This window comes from Vulpes vulpes, chromosome 4 (genome assembly GCF_048418805.1).
Source record: "Vulpes vulpes isolate BD-2025 chromosome 4, VulVul3, whole genome shotgun sequence".
NCBI lineage: Eukaryota > Metazoa > Chordata > Mammalia > Carnivora > Canidae > Vulpes > Vulpes vulpes.
The window spans coordinates 33232086-33246211 of record NC_132783.1 but is presented as its reverse complement, the minus strand read 5'-3'; the positions used below and the strand labels follow the sequence as shown (position 1 = coordinate 33246211).

Sequence of the window (14126 nt, the reverse complement as noted above, 5' to 3'; positions counted from 1 at the left end):
GATCTCATGACCCAGAGATCCTGACCTGTGCAGAAACTAAGAGTCAGGGCAGCCCTGGTGGCGCAGCGGTTTAGCGCCGCCTGCAGCCCAGGGCATGATCTGGAGACCCCGGATCAGGTCCCATGTCGGGCTCTCTGCATGGAGCCTGCTTCTCCCTCTGCCTGTGTCTCTGCCTCTCTCTCTCTCTCTGCATCTCTCTGAATAAATAAATAAAACCTTTAAAAAAAAAAAGAAACTAAGAGTCAGACACTTAACTGCTTAACTGACTGAGCCACACAGGTGCCCCTTTCTTTGTATTTTAATAAAATTTTACACAATCACAAAAATTTTACACCTGCAGGACAGACTGTGATTGCCTTCCTTAGATCCTTCTTATTGAAATAAAAAACTTAATCTGACTAAACTGACCAGCTATTTTACTGTTATATGTTCCTACAGACAGGTATATAAGAGAATAACCCATAATTTGGCTCTGTAGTTTTAGCCTACTTCCAAGGTTCTTGAGTCAAAGGATTTTTATTCATGGCACAGGAAGCAGTATAAGCATCCACAAATATGCATCCCAATTCCCTTGGTCCCCAAGTCCAATGGAAAGACCAGAGAGTCCAGATAGAGATCCCTGCACATGCAAGGTGTTGAGCCGTAGAAAAGGAACACCGAACTTGGAGAGCCAGTACTTTTATAAATCAGTAAGCAAGCTGTTCTTTGTCCTGGACCTTGTCAATCAAGGTGCTTGCTGCAAACACTGAGAAATGTCCTGGCTAATAGTGGTCTGGGCCTTGGATCCTACTGAAACCCTACTGGGATGCTCAGTATCCCAAAGCAGATTGAGTCCCTCAACAATATACTTTTAGCCCTATGTGTTCTTCACTGAACTTAATTTTTAAGTGAGCATCCTATCCTTGGGCCAAAATTGTCAGGTTTGGTATTTGATTTTATCCTATTACAACTTAATGAGTTAGTTTACTACGATTTCATGGATGCTGGCTCTTAATTCAGAAACAAAGGTCTTGCATTTTTGAGACACCCACAAAAATGTGCATGGACACTCAGGGACCAAGATGGATTGCCTCTCTCACAAATAACTTAAAATATTAGCTACTCAGGGGCACTGGTTGGCTCAGTCAGAGGAGCATGTGACTCTTGATCTGGGGGTCCTGAGTTCAAGCCCCATGTGGCAGGTAGAGATTACTTAAATAAAATTTTTTAAAAATTAAAATAAAATAATAAAATATTAACTACTTAAACACACTAGCCATACCTACCCAAGAAGTACTCTGTCCACAGCTACATTAGTGGAAGAAGAAATGAGAAGTTTCCAAGGTCTTACATTTCCAACTGTGAGAACTTCACTCTTTTCAAATAGCCGTACAAAAAACAAAATCACCACTGCCAACAAATAACTCTTTCCTGCTCCAAAAACACCTAATTATTTTGAAGGAAGGGGGGAAAAATAAAGGCAATATAAATTTATGAAAGCACAAGAAACATTTCATCCATTTGCCTTCCTCTCTCCATTTAAATAAATTTATTCAAAAACATTCACTGAGTGACCACTACATGCTTAGCACAGGAGATAAGTAGATAGATAACCAACGACCTCCAAATTTAATGAGATCTTAGTCTACTGAGGAAAACAGACAAAGTAAAGGAACAATGATAAAATAATATGTAAGTAACACCGTTATGATATCAAAAAAAAAAAGAATGTTTCTTTCTGCTTTGATGGAGATGGGAATGTTTCCTAAAAATAAGTAGTAGCAGAATTAAGTCTTCCAGCATAACATATCCAGACTGCTTAAAGAAAGGATCATTCTAGGCAAAGGCATGATAAAGCATGTAGAAGTTAACTATTTCTATACAGCATATAGCAAATAGGCAAGAGACAAGGCTGACAAGATAAGCAAGAGGATAAATCATAAGAGTTCTCCACGGTACGGCTAAAAAGTTTAACTTTTGTCTTGCAGGCCAGGGAAAGTCACTGAAGGATTTTAAACAATAGAATTTACTTAGACTGTATTTTATAAAAACTACTTGAGTGAAAACATTAAGAAAGGTAATACTAAAGGTAGGTCACCTAGGAAGAAATATGAGATAACCATAACAATAATATATGCTAACTTTCCTGAGTGCCTCCTACGTGCCAGGCACCATTCTAAGCCTTTACCAGCTAGTTAACTCATTTAATCCCCCCAGTCCTAAGACATAGATATTATCAATTCCATGTTTTAAAGCAGGAAATTAAAGAGGTAAGTAATCTGTCCAAGATCATACAGCTAGTAAATGAAAGAGGCAGGATATAAATCCAGGATTCTAGCTGTAGAGCCCACCCTCTCCTCAGTAGGTTATATGAAGGTATGATGAAGGCTTGGATTGAGGGGATGCTATTGATCTGGAGAGGAGAAATCTGGTATGAAAGAAAAGTAGAAACTAAAAGGAAAATATCTCAGTGACTGACCTGATGAAAAAAGATAAACAGAGAGTAGGAGGAGGATTAAGGTCATTCATCTAGGAAAAAAGAATAATCAAAGATGACTCCCAGATATCTAACTTGGTCAACAGGGTATATGTGATGTAAATCCTCAAAGCAGCACAAAACAGCTCTGGAGTGGAGGTCTGTGAGAGGACATGAGTTGAGAAGGTGAGAGAATCCACACAGAATTATCAGCTCCAAGAGGGGAAAGTAAAGCTCCTTTACTGGAACAGAACCAAAAGATGTTAAAAATAGGTTCAAACTTAGGTAAATTGGAGGAGGACAGGATATTTTATTTACTTATTTATTTTAGATTTTATTTATTCATGATAGACATGAGAGAGAGAGAGAGAGAGAGGCAGAGACACAGGCAGGGGTAGGAGCAGGCTCCATGCCGGAAGCCCGACGCGGGACTCAATCCCGGGACTCCAGGATCATGCCCTAGGCCAAAGGCAGGTGCTGAACCGCTGAGCTACCCAGGGATCCCCCGGAGGGCAGGATATTGAGAGGAGTTTCTGTTATAAACTCCATTTCCTATTTTAGAGCAAGATGAATTTCAGAGAGAGTGGGGCAGGGGCCAGGAGAGGTTATGAGAATGGTTTGGAAAAGCTGCTGTGGGAGGATGAAAGAGTGAGCGGACTAGAAAGTAATAAAACGCTTTGCTGCTTAGAGGTGAAGTTTACTCTGATAATGCAACACGTAGATATCTAAATCCCAGATACACTGTGAATAATGAGTGTATAATGTTACTCATTCATCAGGCATGTGCAGCCTATTCTCCCCTTGAGAATCGTCAGTTCTGCTCTCATCTAACAGTTAATTAAAGCATGTTCAGATTCAAAATAATCTATGTAGAGTTATTCTGGAATATTGTCTGACTAGGAAAATTACAAGCAAAGTAAATTACAAAAGCTTATGTAACAATATAGTTGCTAAAACTATTATTTTTCTTACTTCTTACCATGTATGATTGTGATAGGGAGGGTATGGGTTTGTACTTCCTTCACTTCTTCAGCATTTTCATGTGATGCCATCATTTGAGCTATCTGAATTAAAGCTGTAGCTTGATCCTTATTTAAGTTGTATGCCTGAATTAATTCACTAGCTAACTGTAGTGTGGCTTCTAGGCTGAGAAGTTCAAATTTTGTGTTGATATTTGAGAAGGCTGGTGGGATAAATTTTCTCTTATTGATTCTCTTGTTGCTAACTATAGTTGATGAAGACCTAGTAAAAAGGCAGCAAAAAAAAAAAAAAGAAAAAAAAGAAAGGAAGAAAGAAAGAAAGAAAAGAAAAACGGTTTTTGAAGTAGGTAAGTAAACTTATTCATAATTTAACTTTCATTTCACACACATCACAGAGAACACTTTTTTAAAGGCACAAATGGATATATGCTCCAATTTGAAGGATGGGGAAAGAGAACTAACATTTGTTGACTACCAACCATGTGCAGGCACTATGCTAGGCATTTTATGTATTATTTGATGTAATTTTAAAAACAACACTAGGAAATAACCACCCCAAATAGAGATACAGAAATAAATTTTTCCCTAAAAGCACACAGATAATAAGTGGTGTACTGACTTTAAAGCCCATGTTCTACTATAAAACCTGACTCAGGTCATTAATATAGCCTTTATTTCAGGTAATACTGCAATAAACAAAGTGGTTTTATTTCTATAAAGAATGAATTCATTTCAAAGATTAAGTAACAAAGATAATAATGGAATCACAAGGATTTTTATTTTTACCTGGAACTTCATTATGGTAAGAAAAATGAAACACCACAAGATAGATCATAAAATTTCAAATTAGAAACTAGAGTTTTTCTACCATTAGTGAATTTAATACAATATCATTTGCAGGGGGATCCCTGGGTGGTGCGGCGGTTTGGCGCCTGCCTTTGGCTCAGGGCGTGATCCTGGAGACCCGGGATCGAATCCCACATCGGGCTCCCAGTGCATGGAACCTGCTTCTCCCTCTGCCTATGTCTCTGGCTCTCTCTCTCTGACTATCATAAATAAATAAAAATTAAAAAAAAAAAACAACAATATCATTTGCAGGGATGCCTGGGTGGCTCAGTGGTTGAGCGTCTGCCTTCGGCTCAGGGCAAGATCCTGGAGTCCCAGGATCGAGTCTCACATCGGTCTCCCTGCATGGAGCCTGCTTCTCCCTCTGCCTATGTCTCTGCTTCTCTCTCCGAGTCTCTCATGAATAAACAAATAAAAAATCTTAAAAGAAAAAAAAGAATATCATTTGCAATATTTTAAAAAGCAGTATGGTACTTGAAAAATCAAAAGTAAAGTTACAGGTTATGTCAAGAATAAAGTTACTATCAATATACATACTGAATTCAAACTATAAAAGGATTCTTTTAGATATTAAATAATATGTGGCATAAAAATACAAATGAATAAAAAAATCAACACTCAAAAGATCCTGAAAATATTATTCCTTGACAAACGGAAAAAAATTTGCAGTAAATTCCTTTTATTTTTAACTACTGACAAACATTAATCTCATGGTCAATAATAATAATAATATTGGCAAATTTATGTAATGTACTTCAATTACATTTTCATATTTACATTTAGTCACATATTGGAATACCAATGACCCAAAGGTAAATAATGACTTACATTGTTAACAAGTACTGTGTTAGAGGTAGAGTAGCTGGATTAAAGTAGTCCTGAATGTTTTTCAAAGTCGTCAGCTCAGTGCTAGCATTACAAACCAACAATGCATGTACCATTACTGTAGAGAGAATGCAGAAAATGAACATTTAATGAGAAAAAAATGTATTAAAAAAAACTATTAAAAATGTTCAGTTGGCTAGCATAGTTGGTTAAGCATCTGACTCTTGATTTCAGCTCAGATTGTTATGGGATCGAGCCCCTGTCAGGCGCTATGATGAGCATGGAGCTAGCTTAGGATTCTCTCTTCCTCTACCTCAACCCCTCCACTCCAAAAATGTTCATGTAACTCAGAGCTCAGCTACTGAATTAATCACATGACATAAAATAAACCCTTAAGTACATGTGGAGGTCCTTTTATCCATTAAACTACTATAATACCTAGTTATTCATACTTTTTATATGGGTATCCATAAACTGCACAACTTAAATCAAATTTGGACTTCTATACAACAACTAATGAGCAAGAACAACTGTTCTGAGTTAGTATATGGGGACACTGCTTGACAGTTCCAACTAATTACCATACCATCTTGTGTTGTACAGTAGTATTTGTGTAATTTTTGAACATTTTCTTTGATTTCTTCAGTTATTTTATAAGGAATATGCGGGAAGTGTAAAGTTAGAATGTTGACATGGCGAAACAATTGCAACAAATGTGAAAATATGAATACAAAAGTGACAAATTAACTAACAAATGTTTAAGTAATTAGACTTGACTAGACTCAAGCTAGTTGACTAATTTTTTCAGTTCTTGAAAAAAATCAAAAGCTAAAAATGTATATGAAATACTTGAAATGAATCATTAAATGTTGTGTCTCCAATTTGCTATAGACCAAATTCAACCATCAGGAATTATTCCAGAGATCAGGATGTATATAGAAAGCTATAGATTCTTAGAACTGGATAGAGATTCAACCTACTAAAAGCTCCTTTATTAAAAAATAATAATAAGGCTGGTAGCCTACTATCTTACTAAAAATTTCTGAAAATAAAAATCATATCCTCCTGTTCCACTGCTGGCAAAATCCCTGCAAAATCTATAAGACTTTCTCCGTGTGAAAATAAATGATGTGTTTACTAAATGGACTTTATCAGATTAACAAACCAAAAGAAGTTAAAAACCAAGAGAATCAGAACTTGATGTAAGATATTATTTGAGAAAATTCTTATTTATACTTTTGATGTTTATATTTTTAAAAATCAGGTATATAAAAATCAACTTTAGGGACCATCTGAGTGGCACAATAGGTTAAGTGCCGACTCTTAGTTTTAGCTCAGGTCTGTGGTCTATGAGATTGAGCCCCATATCCAGCTCTATGCTCAGCGGGGAGTCGGCTTGAGAATCTCTCTCCCTTTTCCTATACCTCTCCCCTGCCTCTCTCTCTATATCTCAAATAATAAGTGGATGGATCTTTAAAAAAGAATCAACTTTAACAAAATATTTAAGTGTGGGTTCAAGATTTTATTATATTGTTAGCCCTCTGAGACTTGAACTGCAGAAATATTTATATCTTCAACTTTTATCTTTTTTATTTTTTTTAAAGATTTTATTTATTTATTCATGAGAGACACAGAGCAGGAGGCAGAGACACAGGCAGAGGGAGAAGCAGGCTCCATGCAGGGAGCCCGACGTGGTACTCGATCCCGGGACTCTAGGATCACGCCCTGAGCCAAAGGTAGACGCTCAACCACTGAGCCACCCAGGAGTCCCATCTTCAACTTTTATATATATTTTCAGGAACTCATTGTATACAATAGTAGGGAGTAGAGATGGATTTTTTTTTTTTTTTTTTTTTTTGAGAGAGAGTGCATGAGCCAGGGAGGAGGGCAGGGGGAGAAACAAAGGGAGAAGGAGAGAGAGAATCTTAAGCAGGCTTCAGGCCCAGCATGGAGCCTTGCTGGATCTCACAATACTGAGATCATGGCCTGAGTCAAGATCAAAAGTCAGACACTTAACCGAATGAGCCACGCAGGTGCCTGGAGGTAGTTGTCTTTTTGTTGGTTTTAATCAAATAATCCCACACAAAGTTAGCATTCTTGCTCACAATGTATCTTATATCTACCATTCTTCAATATAATTAATATGGGCATGGTAATACTTACTGTTAGTGGGCCAGTTAGAGGGGAAATAACCTTTCAAAGGTAGTAGCTCCACCTCATTGATAGATGATGGTCCAAAGAAAGCACTACACGCAATAAAAGTATCCAATTCAAAGTCCAATGTTTTTGAAACCACCCAAAGGTCATCTGAAAAGACAAACATTTTTTAAAGAACTCAGAACTATGCTCAATTCAAAACTACTTTGGATTTCTTACATGCTCAGTCCTATATTTTCTCAAAACACAAAATTATTTATCATCTACCAGATTCCACCCAAACTAAGACATGAATACATAACATTTTATTTCCATGTTTTAATGCAATTACTTTCATGTTTTTAAAGTCATTTGACAATTATACTAAAAACAATGTAAATAAAGCAACACAACATCTAACTTTCTGTGGCTAAATAAATTTGGAAAGTGCTGTGTTAAGCAAATAACCTTAATCTAAGATTTTTCAGAACCTTAAACATGCTGATATGCATTGGACTTTCAAACATGGGAATGTAGCCCAGTAAATCATCTTTTCTGATGCAGCTAAGACTCGTGATTTGTCAATTAATTTTCAAAGTTGGTTTAGGTCAGGGATTTTAACAAATAAACTCCTAATCCTTTACAGATGATTGAAAGAAATTCTGGGAATGGAGGAGAAAGGGTTTTCCCAGCAGATTCCCAGGATAACCCCAAACTCACCAACCAAGGGAACAAGGAGGAATTGTGGTTGTAAAAGGTCAGCTGGGACATTAATTAATGGATGATGGAATAATCCAATCATTCTTGGAGCAGTTGACTCTAGGATTTGTCTTGAAGGTAAGTTAGGCTTTGGCTAAAACAAAGACTACCAGGAGGACTTTGAGCTAGAGAAATGGGGCGGCAACACACATAACTACTGCCACTAGGGATAGGTAAATTGATCAGAATCTATTAGCAGGCAAGTCATGTATCTGTGGGAATATTGTTTTGTTTTGTTTTTTAATAAAACACAATAACCCAGGGGCACTTGGCTGGCCCAGTAGAGCATATGACTCTTTCTTTTTTTTTTTTTTTTTTAAGATTTTACTTATTCATGAGAGACAGAGGGAGAGAGAGGCAGAGACACAGGCAGAGGGAGAAGCAGGCTCCCTGGAGGAGCCCAATGTGGGACTCGATCCTGGATCCAGGGATCACGCCCTGAGTCAAAGGCAGATGTTCAACCGCTGAGCCACTCAGGCATCCCGAAACATATGACTCTTTGATCTCAGGGTTGTAAGATCACCCATGCTGGGTGCTGAGATGACTCAAAAATAAAATTAAAAAAAAAAAACAACCAAGAAGAAAAAAACCCTCATACAGTAACCTACATTATATGCTGGGTCAATAGACATTTGAAATGTCAAATAGGTGCTATTATCACCATTTTATTGATGAAGGAGGACTGAGGCCCAAAGGAGTTTAAATAAGTTATCCATAGATACAAGGCCAGTAAATGGCAGATCTGGGACTGAACTCAACTCTCTGACTTCATTGGAACTGACCAGACTGGGGTCAGCCTTCACCTACATGCATTGCCAGAAAGAACAGCTGATATCACCAGGGGGAAATTAGTTTACGGGCCAAAATAATGAGACATTTAAGGAGAACAAAGGCTCCAAAAAAAACCCATACTGGATTACAGAGTCCTACAGAAAAGAAAATGCCAGAACAGATGGGCAAATAATTTAAATTTAGCCTGGAAAGAGATTTTCTTACAAGGGGTAAGAGATGATAGTAGCAATGCAAAATAAGAACAAGAAAATAATGAAAAGAAATGAACAAAAATACCAGATTGAAAAAATATAGTAGTTGAAATAAAGTTATAATTGATGGGATAAATAGCAGAATGGATACTTTTGAAGAATAACTAAGCAATTTAGAAGACCATATTGAGGCTATTTTGAAGAAGGAAGAAGGACAAAAACCCAGACAATATAAAAGAAATGCTAAGAGAGTCAGAGATGCTAATATTGGAATAATAAAAGTCCTAGAGAGGGGAAAAATAAAGTGAATATTATTTGAAGAAATAATGGCAATCAATTTCCCAGAATTAAAAAAAAAGAGAAACCATAAAAGACTTCAGTCATTTTTTAAAAAAACCACTTTATGGAGGTACAACTGACATACAAAAAGCTATACGTATTTATTGCATGTACTGGATGAGTTTGGAGATAGAGGACTTTAGATTTAAAAGGCCTATAATGTGCCCAAGGGGAGAAAAAACTTTTTAAAACCCATATTTAGACACATTATAGGGAAATATAAAAGAGAGAAAAATTAAAATTCTAAAGCTGCCAGCCAGAAAGAGCAAATAACAATATAAAGGAGTAAGGATCATAATGCCATCAGATTTTTCAACAGTAAGAGCATTACCAAGCATATTAATATGTGGTTAAAACATATAAATTGCTGCTTCTGTAGATCAAAGGTATTAAATGAAAAGAGCTTAAAATCCATACTAACCTAAAATTTATGAGTTTAGATTAGTGCTATTCAAAGTAGTCTGTTTTACATAGTTTTGTTATTGGTCTGCAACATGAAGTTTGTGCTAGAATGCAATTAACAAATCAACAACATGTTTCCTTCATTCAGATAGTCTTACTACAAACAAAACAAAGAGAAACACAACTAAACTAGTCTGTTTATTAACATAATGGATTTATACTCTGGGGCAGCTCCTCACCTCTCTTTGGGAACCAGTAACAATTTGTGGACTAGAATACCAAAGCCAGTGTGCTGATAATAATACTTTGAGTAGCACTATTCTATTTTTTTAAATTTTTAAAAATTTAAATTCAATTTGCCAACATATAGTATAACATCCAGTAGCACTATTCTAGACAATATCAACAAGATGTAGGGGAGGGAAAAGTGAAAGAAAACGTAAAGATAAGAACACCTGGGTGATTCAGTGGTTGAGCATCTGCCTTTGGGTCAACCCTGGGCATGTTAGAATCCCAGGATGGGATGGAGTCCCACATTGGGCTCCCTGCAGGGAGCCTACTTCTCCCTTGACCTTTCTCTGCCTTTCTCTGGGTCTCTCATGAATAAATAAATAAAATCTTAAAAAAAAAAAATCTTACAGTTCAGTAAGAACTTTAAAGCACTGTCTTCACTTGTTTCTTCCTCTTTTTTTTTTTAAAAAAGAGCTTGATTCTTCATCTTACTTACTTACTTACTTACTTTTTCTTTCTTGTTTTTTTTTTTAAGATTTTATTTATTTATTCATTAGAGACACAGAGAGAGAGAGACACAGGCAGAGGGAGAAGCAGGTTCCATTCAGGGAGCCCAATGTAGGGCTTGATCCTGGGACTCCGGGATTAAGGCAGACATTCAACCACTGAGACACCCAGGCATCCCTGAACTGTATGATTTTAAGCATCGATTTTTTTTTAAAACAAGAAAGGATTAAAAAGAGCAGATAAAGTGGGATAAACATATAACTAAGATTGTGGAAATACACCCAAACATATCAATTATTATAATTAATTTAACGATTGGACTTATTCCATTTACAAGTCAAATTTTAGAAATTCAGACATATGCTAATGATAAGGGACACAACTATAATGTAGGAACATACAAAGATGGAACAAAAAGATGAGAAGATGTATTGAACAAATATTTTGCAAAATAAAGCTCACATAGCTACATTAATAACTGGATTTCAAGAAAAAAGTATTATTAGAAATGAAGAGATCCTTTACATAATAAAAGTTTCAATTTACTAAGAAGATAATAGCAATTTAAAATATAAATTTAAAATGCACCTAATAAAATAACCTCAGGGGCACCTGAGTGGCTCAGCGGATGAGCATCTGCCTTCAGCTCAGGGCATGATCCTGGGGTCCTGGGATCGAGTCCCGCATGGGTCTCCCTGCGGGGAGCCTGCTGCTCCCTCTGTCTGTATCTCTGCCTGTGTGGCTCTCATGAATAAATAAATAAAATTTTAAAAATAAATAAATAAAATAACCTCAATGTATACGATCCAAAAATAATAAGGGTGCCTGCATGGTTCAGTGGGTTAAGTGTTTGCTTTCAGCTCAAGTCATGATCCCAGGGTCCTGGAATGGAGCCCTGCATCAGGCTCCCTGCTTAGCAGGGAGTTTGCCTCCCGTTTCCATGTGCCTCTCTCCCAACTCATGCTCTCCCTCCATCTCTCTCTCTCTCTTTCTTAAATAAATAAATAAAATCTTTTAAAAAATAAAAGTGCCAAATCTGCACTCTTAAAAAAAAAAAAAGAAAAATACCCCTCCAAATGGACTGAATATTTCCTTATGTACTATGTCATTAAGAAAACCTTAATAAACTTTGAAGAAGTTAAAAAAAAAAAAGGTCAAATTCATTTACATAAACCTATAAACAAAGAAAAGAAAGATGCTGATGAACACAGGGATGCAAATGATAATTACTTTAGGTTAGGAGAGACAGCCAGATGAGTTAGTGTGGTTACTTTATATTAAATCTAGGTAGTGGGATCCCTGGGTGGCGCAGCGGTTTAGCGCCTGCCTTTGGCCCAGGGCGCGGTCCTGGAGACCCAGGATCGAATCCCACGTCGGGCTCCCGGTGCATGGAGCCTGCTTCTCCCTCTGCCTATGTCTCTGCCTCTCTCTCTCTCTCTCTCTCTCTCTCTGTGACTATCATAAATAAATTTTTAAAATAATTTTTAAAAAATAAAAATAAAAATAAACCTAGGTAGTTATAAAGGTACTGGATTTTGCTTTGGTTCATAGATTCAGATTTAAAATAATTAAATAATTAAAGCAATTAAAGCAAGCAATGTGAGGACCAATGATAAGAACCAAAGACAAGGGATCCCTGGGTGGCGCAGCGGTTTGGCGCCGGCCTTTGGCCCATGGCGCGATCCTGGAGACCCCGAATCGAATCCCACATCAGGCTCCCGGTGCATGGAGCCTGCCTTCTCCCTCTGCCTGTGTCTCTGCCCCCCCCCCCCCCCGTGACTATCATAAATAAATAAAAAAAAATTAAAAAAAATATTAAAAAAAAAAGAACCAAAGACAATGATGAGTCCCATTTAGTGCATCTAAGCTCCTTAGAAAAAATTATTTTAAGGATTTTACTTCCAAATATACAAATCTTATGGTCCAGTGTTGTCTAATTGTGCAGACAGTAACAGAAGTACCAATAAAAATCACTACATTTTCAGTTTATTTTTCATATTAAGTTACATACAACTGAAGTAGCATAGTAATTTATGTTTTTTTAAACAAAATTAAATAGATTTGGGAGCCTTTAGTAAAGTCTTTAAAAAACTAAAATTTTAAAACATGCTTTTTGGAAATGATCCAATTTATTATACAATAATTCACAATATATGCTACTATTAAGCAGTACTTTATAAAACCTCTTTAAAGAATTTACAGAGCTGTTAAAAAACTGAGATACAAGGCTAGACTCAAGTCAACTCAAGTCGCCAACATGATCAACTTACTCTTGCTGTAAGTTGAAGAACTTTCCCTCCGACTCAGCTTAAGATAAAGTTTGCTTTTAGGTTCACTATAAAATTCAGGATTTACAGTATTAAACTTCTTCAGTTTGCCATACTGTTTTCTTTGAAAATCAAATCCTTTCCTGAAAAATGAGTAAAAAATAAAAATGAATTTAAATATTAAGGTACAAATTTTTTGCTGAGATGTAACTGTCATACAACACTATAGTAGTTTCAGGTGTACAATAAAATGGTTCAATATATACATATATTATAAAATGATCACCACAGTAAGTCTAGTTAATATCCATCACCACACAGAATTACAAACCGCCATCCTTGTGATGAGTACTTTTTTGTTTTAAAGATTTATTTATGTATTTGAGTAGGGGGAGGGATAGACAGAGAGGGAGAGAGGAGCTCAAGCAGACTCCCCGCCAAATGTGGGGCTCAATCCCATGATCCTGAGATCAGGACATGATCCAAAATCAAGAGCTGAATGCTTAACCAACTGAGCCACCCAGGGACCCAAGATGAGCACTTTTAAGATTTACTCTTTTAGCAACTTTTATATGTATTATATAGTATTATTAACTACAGTTACCATACTGTATATTACAATCCCAGGACTTTGAAAGTGGAAGTTTGAAGGTACAAATCTTTTTTTTTTTTTTTTTAAGATTATTTATTTATTCATGAGAGACACAGGCAGAGGGAGAAGCAGGCTCCATGCAGGAAGCCTGATGTGGGACTCAATCCCAGGACTTCAGGATCACACCCTAGGCCGAAGGCAGGTGCCAAACTACTGAGCTACCAAGGGATCCCCAAATCTTTTATTTTTAAAACACAATATTGAAAGAACCATGGTGAGTGTATGTTCATATACTTTATACATGTAAACAAATTTAAAAAAATACTGTGCCAAAGATAATAGTAACCATCACAGAATTATCATTAGTTTTAAGAGACTGAGATAGGAAAAGTACCTAAAAAGTATATAATAGAGTACCTCAAAAAAAAAAAAAAGAGTACCTCAGTTTCAAAGACTCTAAAATAAATTATCCCCATTAGTTCCATATTTTATAGATTATTATGATTAAATGAAATTATACATGTAAAGTGCTTAGAAGAGTGTAGCATGTATAAACTCCCCATAGATATTACTAAAATGCAAATGTTTATTATAGCTACATTTTGGATAATTCCACCTTTATAAGACATGCTACCTAAATGTAGCATTCTATTACCCTATAAAACTACCTAGTTCAGGGGATCCCTGGGTGGCGCAGCAGTTTGGCGCCTGCCTTTGGCCCAGGGCGCGATCCTGGAGACCGGGGATCGAATCCCACATCGGGCTCCCGGTGCATGGAGCCTGCTTCTCCCTCCGCCTGTGTCT

General features: G+C 36.6%; 1 protein-coding gene across 2 annotated transcripts in view; it reads right to left on the bottom strand.

The window, feature by feature from the left end:
- Window positions 1-14126, bottom strand: part of ZGRF1 (zinc finger GRF-type containing 1) — a 75982-nt gene that overhangs the window by 18162 nt on the left and 43694 nt on the right. For both annotated transcript variants that reach the window (XM_072755395.1, XM_072755396.1), the window contains exons 18-22: window positions 12734-12873; window positions 7270-7413; window positions 5110-5224; window positions 3435-3697; window positions 1266-1425 (exon numbers count right to left, since the gene is read on the bottom strand). In XM_072755395.1, coding sequence (XP_072611496.1) covers window positions 1266-1425; window positions 3435-3697; window positions 5110-5224; window positions 7270-7413; window positions 12734-12873 — 822 coding nt within the window. The remainder of the gene's footprint in view (window positions 1-1265; window positions 1426-3434; window positions 3698-5109; window positions 5225-7269; window positions 7414-12733; window positions 12874-14126) is intronic.